The 12,460-nt window shown below is 54.3% G+C and overlaps 1 protein-coding gene across 1 annotated transcript; it reads left to right on the top strand.

Moving 5' to 3' along the window:
• The first annotated feature begins 6,805 nt into the window (after positions 1-6,805).
• C5AR1 (complement C5a receptor 1) lies at positions 6,806-11,758 on the top strand. Its single transcript, XM_074937390.1, has 2 exons — positions 6,806-6,854; positions 9,821-11,758. The coding sequence occupies exon 2, from the start codon at positions 9,841-9,843 to the stop codon at positions 10,915-10,917; it is 1,077 nt and encodes a 358-aa protein (XP_074793491.1). The 5' UTR covers positions 6,806-6,854; positions 9,821-9,840; the 3' UTR covers positions 10,918-11,758.
• Positions 11,759-12,460: the final 702 nt, after the last annotated feature.

Genomic DNA, 12,460 nt, shown 5'->3' with positions numbered 1-12,460 from the left:
GGAAACAGGGGGAGGGGTGGGAGTTGCAGGGGGAGGGAGAGACCGTGTCACTTTAGCCCATTCCCATCTGTGGGAGTCGCATCCAGACTGGCAGTCAGCAGATACCCTCCGGTCTCCCATATTCCATACAGCATCGCACCCCCCATGCAAAATTGATGCAGAAAGGGGTGTCCCTGGGCACTGCTGAAGGCTTCACAGGAATTTTTCATTCAGTATTATGACGGGTTGGGTCACAGAAACCCCTTTGGGGCTGCCACCTGGTGTGCCTAGACTATGTCTGAGCCTGTTTTCCCTGCCAGCTTGGGACCTCAGTGCCCTGCCTGGTTTGAGCCAGACACGCTAGCCTGCTGCAAAACAGACCCAGGCCTGAACCACGTCCCCTACAAGCTGCAAGCTTAACTGAAAACAGCTTAAGAAGCGCTCCTGTCTCCAGCACTCAGGTAGCCAGCTCCCAATGGGGTCCAAACCCCAAATACATCCGTTTTACCCTGTATAAAGCTTATACAGGGTAAACTCATAAATTGTTCGCCCTCTATAACACTGAGAGAGAGATATGCACAGCTGTTTCCCCCCCCGGGTATTAATACATACTCTGGGTTAATTAAAAAAGTAAAAAGTGATTTTATTAAATACAAAAAGTGGGATTTAAGTAGTTCCAAGTAATAACAGACAGAACAAAGTGAATTACCAAGCAAAATAAAATAACACTCACAAGTCTAAGCCTAATACAGTAAGGAAACTGAATACAGATAGGTTTCAGAGTGGTAGCCGTGTTAGTCTATCAGCAAAAAGAACGAGGAGTCCTTGTGGCACCATTGAATTCGGCTTGAATAGAGACTGGGAGTGGATGGGTCATTACACAAAGTAAAACTATTTCCCCATGTTTATTTCCCCCCCATACTGTTACTCACACCTTCTTGTCAACTGCTGGAAATGGGCCGTCCTGATTATCACTACAAAAGGTTTTTTTCTTCTGCTGATAATAGCCCACCTCAATCGATCACTCTGGTTAGAGCTGGTCTGGCAACCCCCATTTTTTCATGTTCGCTGGGTGTGTATATATATATCTTCCTACTGTATTTTCAGAGAGATATGCACAGCTGTTTCCCCCCCCCCCCCCAGGTATGAATACTTACTCTGGGTTAATTAATAAGTAAAGAGTGATTTTGTTAAATACAGAAAGTGGGATTTAAGTGGTTCCAACTAGTAACAGACAGAACAAAGCGAATTACCAAACGAAATAAAACAAAACACGCAATAGAGTAAGAAAACTGAATACAGATAAAAATGTCACCCTCAGAGACGTTGCAATAAGCTTCCATCACAGACTGGACACCTTCCTAGTCAGGGCCCAACCCTTTCCCCTGGTACAGCCCTTGTTCCAGCTCAGATGGTAGCTAGGGGATTTCTCATGGTGGCCACCCCCTTTGTTCTGTTCCACTCCCTTATATAGCTTTTGCAGAAGACAGAAATCCTTTGTCCCTCTCTGGTTCCCACCCCTCCTTCTCAATGGAAAAACACTAGGTTAAAGATGGATTCCAGGTCAGGTGACATGATCACATGCCACTGTAAGACTTAATTACCCACTTGCCAGCCCACAGGTACACAGGAAGGCTTACAAGTAAACAGAGCCATCTACAGTCAATTGTCCTAGTTGATGGGGGCCATCAAGATTCCAAACCACCATTAATGGCCCACACTTTGCATAATTACAATAGGCCGTCAGAGTTATATTTCATATTCCTAGTTTCAGATACAAGAGTGATACATTTATACAAATAGGATGCCCACACTCAGGAGATTATAAGCTTTGTAATGATACTTTACAAGAGACCTTTTGCATGAAGCATATTCCGGTTACATCATATTCACACTCCTCAGCGTATTTTCATAAAATCGTAGAGAGTGCAACCACACAAGTAGGATTACACCGTTCAGTTTAACCTCGACTTTATCCACGTGTAACAGAAATGGTTTCTCACAGTCAGGTTTGACTCAAACAGACTTTTTTTGGTAAGGTTTATCATGGAAATAACAATGTTACTGAATCCCTTTACAAACTCGTGGTAATATTTGACTGGGTCAATGGTGGCTTGGGCCTTTTGTGATCTCACCAGGAGTTCTAGAAAATAGCCAGTTTATCCCTGTAAGCTACGACCTGGTGTATCTTCTGTGCCAATGACTAGGCAAATCTTCCCCCCTCCCTTGTCAGCCAGGTAATTTGCATCAAGTGACACTAGTTTTCAAATTCTCATCATTGTGCATGCCGCAAAATTTCTTTCCCTTTCTTAGAGTTGACTCATCCTTCCCGTCAGCAGGGTCGGGTCCTTTCCCCCTCACCTTTCTCCTAGAGAGTTGAGAGCTGAACCTCCCTGCTTACAAGAACCCTCTGGCTGGCTAGGTGTGTCCACCAAGTGCAGCCCCTCTGGGCTCCCAGCATCTACACAGATGCTCTCCTGCATTCTTGCTTTTAGATCTACCACCCCCGCCAGCTTAGAGACTGGACTCTGTTTACAGGGACATACTCAATCCCTACCAACAAGTCAGAATCAGGATTCTGCTTACTCTCCACTCCCCACTCTTGGTTCCACATCGGAGCAGACGGGCCCGAGCCCACCTCTGGCCCCTCTCCCTGCTCCTAAGGGCTGAACTAGGCAATTTGCCCGCAGAGCCCTGGAGCTTCCTGTTTGCGGCATTATAAAACCTCAGCGTTCGTTGCCCGTCGGCGCTTGGGAAAATCGCCTGCAGCCCGGACGCAGCCCGCGGGGTCTGGGCACACGGGGTGAGTGCTTGCTTAGCTCTGTGCCGCTGTTATGCTGACAAAACGACACCGGATCTTTTCAGGGGACAAGGCCACACGCCATGTTTATTGTGATAACACAATCTGATTTATAACCAACAGCTCATATCGAATAGCTATATACCCATACCCAGACGCACCCCCACCCAAGGTTCTGCAGATGCTGTACAGTCACCTGTCCTGAACATAGCTTGAGTCCGTAGCTTGGGATCGTAGCTCGTGGCGGCTAACTGGCCAGGAAAGCCGGGCACGAGGAAGAGCCGAGTCTCTGTCGAGCGCGCACCGATGCCCTTCCATGTTGGCAGCAGAACGTTACCCAAAGTCTTCCATCTCCCCCATCCTTTTCGTAGGCTTCAGTTTGAACAAGCGTCTGTGGGCCTTGCTGTGTCAGGCTGCCTCTGGGTCCTGTGTGATTGATCACCCATCAATTGCAGACGTGACTTGCAGCCTCGGACCTGGCTTTGATCTTGTTTCCATTGCACCTTTGTTCTGTTCTTTGAGGGTGGACTCTTCTCACTCTTCTCTTGCATCCGACAAAGTGGGTATTCACCCACGAAAGCTTATGCCCCAATACGTCTGTTAGTCTATAAGGTGCCACAAGACCCTTTAAAAAGAACAGGAGGACTTGTGGCACCTTAGAGACGAACAAATTTATTTGAGCATAAGCTTTCGTGGGCTACAGCTCACTTCATCGGATGCATACAGTGGAAAATATAGTGGGGAGATTTATATACACAGAGAACATGAAACAATGGGTGTTACCCTACACACGGTAACGAGAGTGATCGCTTAAGGTGAGCTATTACCAGCAGGAGAGTGTGGGGGGGGAACGGACCTTTTGTAGTGATAATCAAGGTGGGCCATTTCCAGCATTTGACAAGAATGTCTGAGGAACGGTGGGGGTGGGGAAATAAACATGGGGAAATAGTTTTACTTTGTGTAATGACCCATCCACTCCCAGTCTTTATTCAAGCCTAAGTTAATTGTATCCAGTTTGCAAATTAATTCCAATTCAGCAGTCTCTCGTTGTCCATTTATTCTTTTTCTGTCCAGTTTGGCCAATGTACATGGCAGAGGGGCATTGCTGGCACATGATGGCACATATCACATTGGTGGATGTGCAGGTGAACGAGCCTCTGATAGTGTGGCTGATGTTATTAGGCCCTGTGATGGTGTCCCCTGAATAGATATGTGGACGCAGTTGGCAACGGGCTTTGTTGCAAGGATAGGTTCCTGGGTTAGTGGTTCTGTTGTGTGGTTGCTAGTGAGTATTTGCTTCAGGTTGGGGGGCTGTCTGTAGGCAAGGACTGGCCTGTCTCCCAAGATCTGTGAGAGTGATGGGTCGTCCTTCAGGATAGGTTGTAGATCCTTGATGGTGCGTTGGAGAGGTTTTAGTTGGGGGCTGAAGGTGATGGTTAGTGGCGTTCTGAACCTATCCTTGCAACAAAGCCCGTTGCCAACTGTGCCCACATATCTATTCAGGGGACACCATCACAGGGCCTAATCACATCAGCCACACTATCAGAGGCTCGTTCACCTGCACATCCACCAATGTGATCTATGCCATCATGTGCCAGCAATGCCCCTCTGCCATGTACATTGGTCAAACTGGACAGTAAAAGAATAAATGGACAACGAGAGACTGCTGAATTGGAATTAATTTGCAAACTGGATACAATTAACTTAGGCTTGAATAAAGACTGGGAGTGGATGGGTCATTACACAAAGTAAAACTATTTCCCCATGTTTATTCCCCCCCCCACACGGTTCCTCAGACGTTCTTGTCAACTGCTGGAAATGGCCCACCTTGATTATCACTACAAAAGGTCCCCCCCCCCGCCGCTCTCCTGCTGGTAATAGCTCACCTTAAGCGATCACGCTTGTTACAGTGTGTATGGTAACACCCATTGTTTCATGTTCTCTGTGAATATAAAATCTCCCCACTGTATTTTCCACTGAATGCATCCGATGAAGTGAGCTTATGCTCAGATAAATTTGTTAGTCTCTAAGGTGCCCCAAGTCCTCCTGTTCTTTTTGCGGATACAGACTAACACGGCTGCTGCTCTGAAACAAGACTCTTTGCTGCTTTTACAGATCCAGACTAACACAGCTACCCCTCTGATGCTCTTCTCACTTTGTAAGGGCTGTTGTCTGCATCTTCAGCCGTTGGTGTTTGCACTTCACCTGATCAGGACAGGCTGTGGCTGGAGGTTGATTCCATTATCCATGCATCCCTCAGTCACACATCTGAACTAAGTTAATAAGGTTATAGCAGGTTTTGCAAAATGGACTAAGCATTTCAAAATGGAGTTTTAGTTACAATATGGAAAAAACAACTTCATTCTTCAGCTCTCCACTGCGGGCCCGGAGCCATCTCTTCTCGGGGGCGTGGTGGGGCCTTCCAGTGGGGAACAGCCGAGCCCATGGGGCAAATGCTGGTGTCTTCCAGCCTGCACTTCGTGGGCAGCAGCTCCTCCACTGGACATATTCAAAGGGTTTAGGGGTGAGATTCTGTCTGCTCCCCCCTGCATCCTCGTGCCAGAGCTGGGGTGTGTCCCCCATGCAGCCTTTCCCACAGCTACTGTGTTCAGCTGGAGAGTGGCATGGCCATCCGGGGGCACGGCCAGCTGGGACAACCCACCCGGCGGAAAATGGGGCTCCATCAGGGTGCAGAGCCGCAGGGAACAGAACCCAGGAGCCCTGTTGCTCTGACCACTAGCCCCTGCCGCTCTAAACCATTAGCTCCTCTGCCTAGCTCTGAGGCTAGGACCCTGGAGTCCTGGATCCCAGTGCTGGGGAGGGGAGGTGGGACCCCTGGTGACTAATGAAGAGACGGCCCAGGTGCCCGTTTTCACTCACACAGGTGCAATTGTGGAGTTTCTCAGGTAGGAACGCAGAGGCAGAATTAGGCCTGAAGTGGGCCCCTGCCCCGCCCCCTGCAGCTAGCAAAGGCCTCTCAGCTGGGAGGGCTGCAGGTAGCTACCCCAGAGGAGTCCTGTGTTCCTGCCCCAGCTCTGGGAGGGGGCTACAGTCTGAGGGGTCCCTCTGCTTCCTTCTCTCCTGGGTAGAAGGAGATGGAGGTAGGGCTGGTTCCTACCCACCCTCCCGTAGCTACCCCCCATTGCTGCAGCCTCAGCAGAGGAGACATCTGAATGGGCCTGGGCTGGAGTCCCCCCCAGAGGGTCCCTCAGGGCGGGGCCGAAATGCATCTGTGGGGCTTGGGTTCTGTGGGTAGCGCTCAAGATGCAGACAGCTGGGAGGCCCCATGGCAAGGAGCTCACAGCCTGGCGAGGGTGCGGGGCACTATGCCCTCTCTAGTGCTGCAGCAGGAAGCAGGTTGAGATGAGGTTTTTGCAAGGGGAGACTCTCTCCGGCCCCAGACTGGCCCCAGCTGCCCACACTGTCTGCAGCAACATGGCTGCTGGCAGCAGACAGGTGTCCCTCCATGCCTCAGTGGCTCTGAGCCGCCGGGGAGGAAGGCTCATGTGAGCCAAAACCTCACCCACTTGGCTGGGTGAGTTAATCTCCCCAGGATGCAATTCGGTTCCAGACAGCCCCTTTGAGATCTCCTGCGTCCGACTCGTCTGTCTGCGCAGGGTCCCTCTGCCATCACTGCCCCCGTCCTGAGCAGGTGTGTGTCAGGCGGGGAGCTGAGAGCGTAACTTGCACTGTCATTTACCCCACGGCAGAGTGTAGCTGTTCTGACCTGGGGGGGCGTTTCCCGGGTGTAAACACCTGCATGACATGGTGGGGGATGGAGAACAGGGCCCTAGTGAGGCCCAGAATGGTTTAGGTGTGGGTGGCAGCACTGGGAATCGAACCCAGAACTCCAGGAATGGGGGTGGAAGCCTCCACCACAGCCAGGTTCCTTTCTGGGCTGCCACCCCATCTCTGACCCCTCTCCTTGCTCCTAAGGGCTGAACTAGGCAATTTGCCTGCAGAGCCCTGGAGCTTCCTGTTTGCGGCATTATAAAACCTCAGCATTCGCTGCCTGTCGGCACTTGGAAAAATCGCCTGCAGCCTGGACGCAGCCCGCGGGGTCTGGGCACACGGGGTGAGTGCTTGCTTAGCTCTGTGCAGCGGGCCCGGAGCCATCTCTTCTCAGGGGCGTGGGGGGCTTTCCAGCCGGGAACAGCCGAGCCCATGGGGCAGATGTCGGTGTCTTCCAGCCTGCACTTTGCGGGCAGCTTCTGTCCAGCCGCTCTGGCATTGTCATTATCTCAGACAGGCACAAGTTGCTGTGGTTAGACTGGTTTAGACCTCAAAGCTTGTTAAGCCGCTCAGGGCATTGCTGAAAGTGGCCTGATCAAAGGAGGGTGTCTATCAGAATCCAGGTGAGGCGGTGCCACCCACCTTAAGTGCTGGCTCTGGGCTGGCACTCCTAGATCATTTGCTTTTTCCCCCCGGCCCCTTGGGCTTGCTCTGATAGTCTGCCCACAAATCGCCCCATGGCGGCAGCGCCTGCTCCCAGACCAGCCGTGTCCCAGGTCAGGATTTGCCTCTCCCGGTGGCTGCATTTGGGGTAGGAGCTTTCGATAGGCTATGGGTCAGCCTGCGAGTTGTTGGAATGGTCTCGGGGTTTGTCCATGGTGTGGCAAGCCTGTTCGGTTTGATGCTGGCAGCTCAATTCCTGGCACCCGCGTCTTCTCTTCTCTAAAGGGCAACCATTATTCGTCGCTGCAGTAAAACAAGCCTTGAGCTGCCTCTGCACAGGTGAGGTTTTTGGTATGACTGAGGTGTGAATGTAAAGTGGTGCGGTTATACTGGTGTCACTCCCGTGTAGACACACGTATTCCGCATCAGAGCAGCCACTTTTCAGGGTAGTTGAGGTTGCCTGGGGAGGAGTTGGCGCTAACCAGAAGAAGCCCCTCGGATACCTCAGTGCCCCCTTGGCGGCTTACCCCAGTGTAACGCAGTTGGTGGAACGGGTCACACTTCCCTTTGTGGACCAGGCTTGAGATTTTCCCCTGCACCAGGGATTTTGTTCCGGTTCTGTTCTTAAGTCAATGTTTTTGGCAGCTAGGGGCTTGGGCTGTGTTTAACCCAGCCTGGTTGGATCGGCGTACAACCATACTGCTCTGCCAACTAGCTCCGATACGTGTCTGGTGCCAGTGACCGAGCCAGGGCACCCCCACGCCCTGAGCTGTCCGTCCCCCAATAGTTATGACCACTCAGCCTGCTTCGAGCCCTGGCAGGAGGGCTCCTGTGTTTGCAAAATTGGATTGCTCTGTGGCTTGAAACTCTGCAGCATCGGAGCTGCTGTCTGCCTTGGGCTAAAGAGCCCCATTTCTGCACGTTTAGCTCTGTGAGCAACTGTACATGCTGACACGCAGTCACCTGCTCTGGCCACTAGACTCCACTGCCCTCCCAGAGCTGGGGGGGATAGAACCCAGGAGTCCTGGCTCCCAGCCCCCTGCTCTGAGCCACTAGCCCCCACGCCCCTTCCAGAGCTGGGAATAGAACCCAGGAGTCCTGGCTCCCATCAGCCCCTGGGTAACCAATAGCTCCCGCTCCCCTCCCAGAGCTGGGGAGAGAATCCGTGAATCTGAGGTTGTGCTGTTGCGCGATCACATTGTTCCTGTTGCCAGCCTAAAGCGGGGGAGATGCCGAGCTCAGGCACTTGCTGCTACCCGTGTGGGGCCCGTCTCCTGATTGCAGCACAGCGACCTGCACCACTCAGAGGGGGGTTTTCACCGAGGGCCCACTCCTGTAGGCATTGCTGCCCAAGCCCCCGGATCAGGGCCCGCACCCGGAGAGAGTGCTTTATAAATAACGGTTGTTTTTTCCTACCTGCCCCAACGGCATGGCCTTGCTGTTTCATCACAGAAAGGAAGTGACATTGGGCAACTGGCTCCTCAGTGAAGAGTCGTTAGCCTCCAATGGCCATTCGCTGGCCTGTGCAAAAGGCACTGGGGGCCTCAGCCCAGCTCCCAAGAGGGCAGGCGCCCATCTACCCACTGGTGCCACCTGGGCCCCTGGGGGCTAGGCGGAGCAGAGAGGCCAAGGACTGAGGTCTTGTCTGCTCTGGGGGTCCCAGCTACCCCCGTGCAAACGCCGCTGTACGCTGTGATTTGCTTTCCAAGCAGCGTTCAGCCGGACCAGTGCAAACAATGGCGTAGCCTGTCTAGGCTAGGGGTGTGCAGCGGGGCAGGAACTGGGATCGGGGCACATCGCCAGTGCAACCAATGCCTGGGTGGGTGGTGGGGCTTGGATCCCATCTCATCCTGGAGGGGATGCAGCCGGCAGTGTCCCGGGGACAGTGCTTGGGGGAAGCTGTCCTGGTAGCACCTAGGCTGCAGATTCACTTTATCCAGCACCAAATTCACACATGCTAATTCCTGCAGATTAAAATTAAAAACAAACCTGTGAGTGATTCCAGCTGCTCCGAGCCCCATCTCCACCCGCTTCCCTGCAGTTTGGGGGCTTGAGGCGTCCCCAAGACCAGGGGGCTGCTAGCGGGGGTGGGGGTGGAGGTTGGTTTAAAACCAGGAACATTCTCAAGGGCAGGGTTTTTTTCGGGGAGGGGTTAAGGACAGGGATGGGGGATGAACCCTAATAATTCATGGCCGTTAAGCCGAGCGCTGGGCTGCATGCTCCCCTGCAATGAGACTGGTGGGAAACATCGATTTTCCCTCCCAGTGTGGATGAGGCCAGGGCCTGCCTAGCATGGTATCCCGTCTGCGACAGTGCCCAGCACTATCTCACTCAGAGAAAGGTGTAAAACTCCTTGTAGCTCTGGAGCAGCCTGTCCACAGGGAAAGGTCCCCCCCCCCAGCACCTCTCAGTCAGTATAGATCCTGGCCACACTTCCTGAGTCCTTCCCAGCGGGACGCCAGGTGGTCCCGTGAGTACAAATGTTCAATTCTTTTTTAAAAATCCTGCTAAGCTCCTGAGATCAAATGTCGGTGAGTTCCACAGGCCAATCTGGATCTGTGTTTTCTTAAAACTCTGTGGTTACAGTGCCATTCCTGCAGAGTAGCAGGAAGTGACTAGCCTTTGTATTTTATTGTTTGTTTACAGGATACAGAGCCTGGTGCAGAATGAATGACACCGAGCTCTATGGTGACTATCCTGACTGGTACAGTAACTTCACTGCGCCCAGCTTCGAGACGCCGACTCCGCTGCCTTTCCAGCTGACCCCCGTCCTGTGGGCGTCTCTGGTTCTCTACTCCCTCGTCTTCCTGCTGGGCGTGCCGGGGAACGTGGCTGTCATCTGGGTGACGGGCTTCGGGATGAAGCGCACGGTGAACACCGTCTGGTTCCTCAACCTGGCGGTGGCCGACCTCCTCTGCTGCCTGGCGCTGCCCTTCCTGGCCGTGCCCGTGGCCCGCGACAACCGCTGGGAGCTGGGTGACTTCGCCTGCAAGCTGCTCCCATCCCTCGCCATCCTGAACATGTTTGCCAGCGTCCTGCTCCTGACGGCCATCAGCCTGGACCGCTGCGCCCTGGTGACCAGGCCCGTCTGGTGCCAGAATCACCGCACGACCCGGCTGGCCTGGGGCCTGAGCGGGGCAGCCTGGCTCCTGGCTCTGCTCATGACCCTCCCAACCTTCATCTTCCGGACGACGCACACCAAGGCGTTCTCAGACAAAGTGATGTGTGTCTTGGAGTACACTCGAGTGTCCGGTTACCAGATCGCCGTCGAGGTGTCCGTCGCTACCTTCCGCTTCGCCGCTGGCTTCCTGGTCCCCTTCGTGGTGATCGCCACCTGCTACGGCCTGGTCCTGGCCCGTGTCCACAGGAGCCGTTTCACCCGCTCGCGCAAGACCATTAAAGTCGTTCTTGTGGTGATCGTCGGCTTCTTCGTGTGCTGGCTTCCCTACCACGTGGTGGGGCTGATCTTGGCCGCCCACAAGCCCAGCACGAGCCTGTTCAAAGGCGCCGTTGAGTCCGACCCCCTGATTGTGGGCCTGGCCTACGTCAACAGCTGCCTCAACCCCGTCATCTACGTCATCATGGGCCAGGACTTCAAAGACCGGTTCCAGCGCTCGCTGAAGTCCATCCTCCGCAACGTGCTGAGCGAGGATTCGCTCCACTCCGCGGCTGACAGCAGGAGGAAGACCAGATCCACGCTGGAGACCAAGTCCACGATGGAGGACCGGAGCACCGGGGTGTGAGCTGGGGAACGGGCCCGCAGCAGCCCCACCGCAGGCCAGGCTTGTGACATGGCAGGCGACAGCTGCCTCCCCTTTGCTCGCTGTCGTTACCCTGGGGGGGTCCGTGTAGGGCACACAGCCGTGCGGCCACTGCCCCTCGTGTGCCCCAGGCCCCTGCAGGCTGTGGGGCGGGGCAGACGGTGATTTAATGCACAGTGCCACCTCTATATTTGCATATCTGAATATTCGTGCCCTCATTCTCCTATTTCCCCATCATCCAACCCTTTGGAGCCTCACACCCCTTCCAGCTCCTGCCTTGATTTCCCCCAATCTCCAGTGCCCCATGTTCCCCTGCCCCAAATTCCTTCTCCATCCCTTCCCCCCAGTCTGGTGCCACCCCCAGCAATCCCTCTGCCAGAGAGACGTGACTGGAGCAACACCTGGAATCGCTCTACAACCAGATCTCCATGGCTACAGGCCACATGCTGGGTGGGTCTCCTCTCTGGCTAGGGTCCTCTCTGTGGTTGGAGACCTCCATGCCGTGGGGTCTCCTCTATGGCTGGGGTCCTCCGAGAGAGATCCTGCCTCCAGGAGGCTAACTATAGAGACGTGGCGCATGGAGCCTCACCCTCAGCTCTGCAGCTGTCCCAGGCAGGAGCCCTCAGCCTGGGCCCTGCTCTCCCAAGCTATGGGGGTAACGCCTCTGCCGGGCAGCAGTAGTAGCCTGTTACCCTCTTATGCAAATCAGCCATGAGAGGGCGACAGAGCCCCCCCCCCCCCAGCGCAGGGCTTACAGAGACGCAGGGCGTGACTCTCCCTACCCCTCATGCAGGCGTCGGCACCAGCCCTGGGTGTGACACACAGGTCGGAACGGGGCAGCCTCTGGGCACACACGCTGCAGGGGTGCAACTGAGCACCTGAGAGCCAGGTGCCCATGTGCATCCATGCAAGCAGCCCCCGTGCAAGCTGCTGCAAGCAGCATCCACCGGGGGAAGATTACGGGAGAGTTTCTAGCTTCCCATCCCTGTTGCCAGAGGCTCAGAATTTTCTGTAACTTCCCCGTTTTAGTGCTGAGATTTTGGGGTTGGGTTTTTGGAGCCAACTGCCACCCCCCCCAGCACCCCGCAGGGGCACCATCCTGGAAATGGTGGTGGTTTGGGTTTTGTGTCGTGGGGGAGGATGACTGGCAGGAATTCACTGCCCTCCTGCTACAGGGCCCGAGCCAGCCCCAACAAGGGGAAAGTTGTTGAGGTTACAGGTCTGAGTGCACCTCTGCCATGCCCAGGCCTGGGGCACAGCGCCCTGTGTAGCAGCCGTGCTGACCCAGAGGGTCTGAGAGAGTCCTCTGGGGCTTCCCTTTGGGAGCCTGTGCCCAGCGAGCCAAAGTATTGTTTGTTTTAACAATGGGAACAAAGCATTGGGGGTGGGGGGGGAAGGGTTTTAAAAATACAGTCTGCGACCATTTTTTTCTTACCTAAATCCACTCTGTGGTGGGGATCGAGACAGGGCCAGCGTCGTCAGTTGCCCCAGCGGCTCCTGCATGTCACCCTGGCCCCCCAAACAG

This window comes from Natator depressus, chromosome 23 (assembly GCF_965152275.1).
Source record: "Natator depressus isolate rNatDep1 chromosome 23, rNatDep2.hap1, whole genome shotgun sequence".
In the NCBI taxonomy this organism is placed as follows: Eukaryota; Metazoa; Chordata; order Testudines; family Cheloniidae; genus Natator; species Natator depressus.
This window is presented reverse-complemented; position numbering and strand designations above follow the sequence as displayed.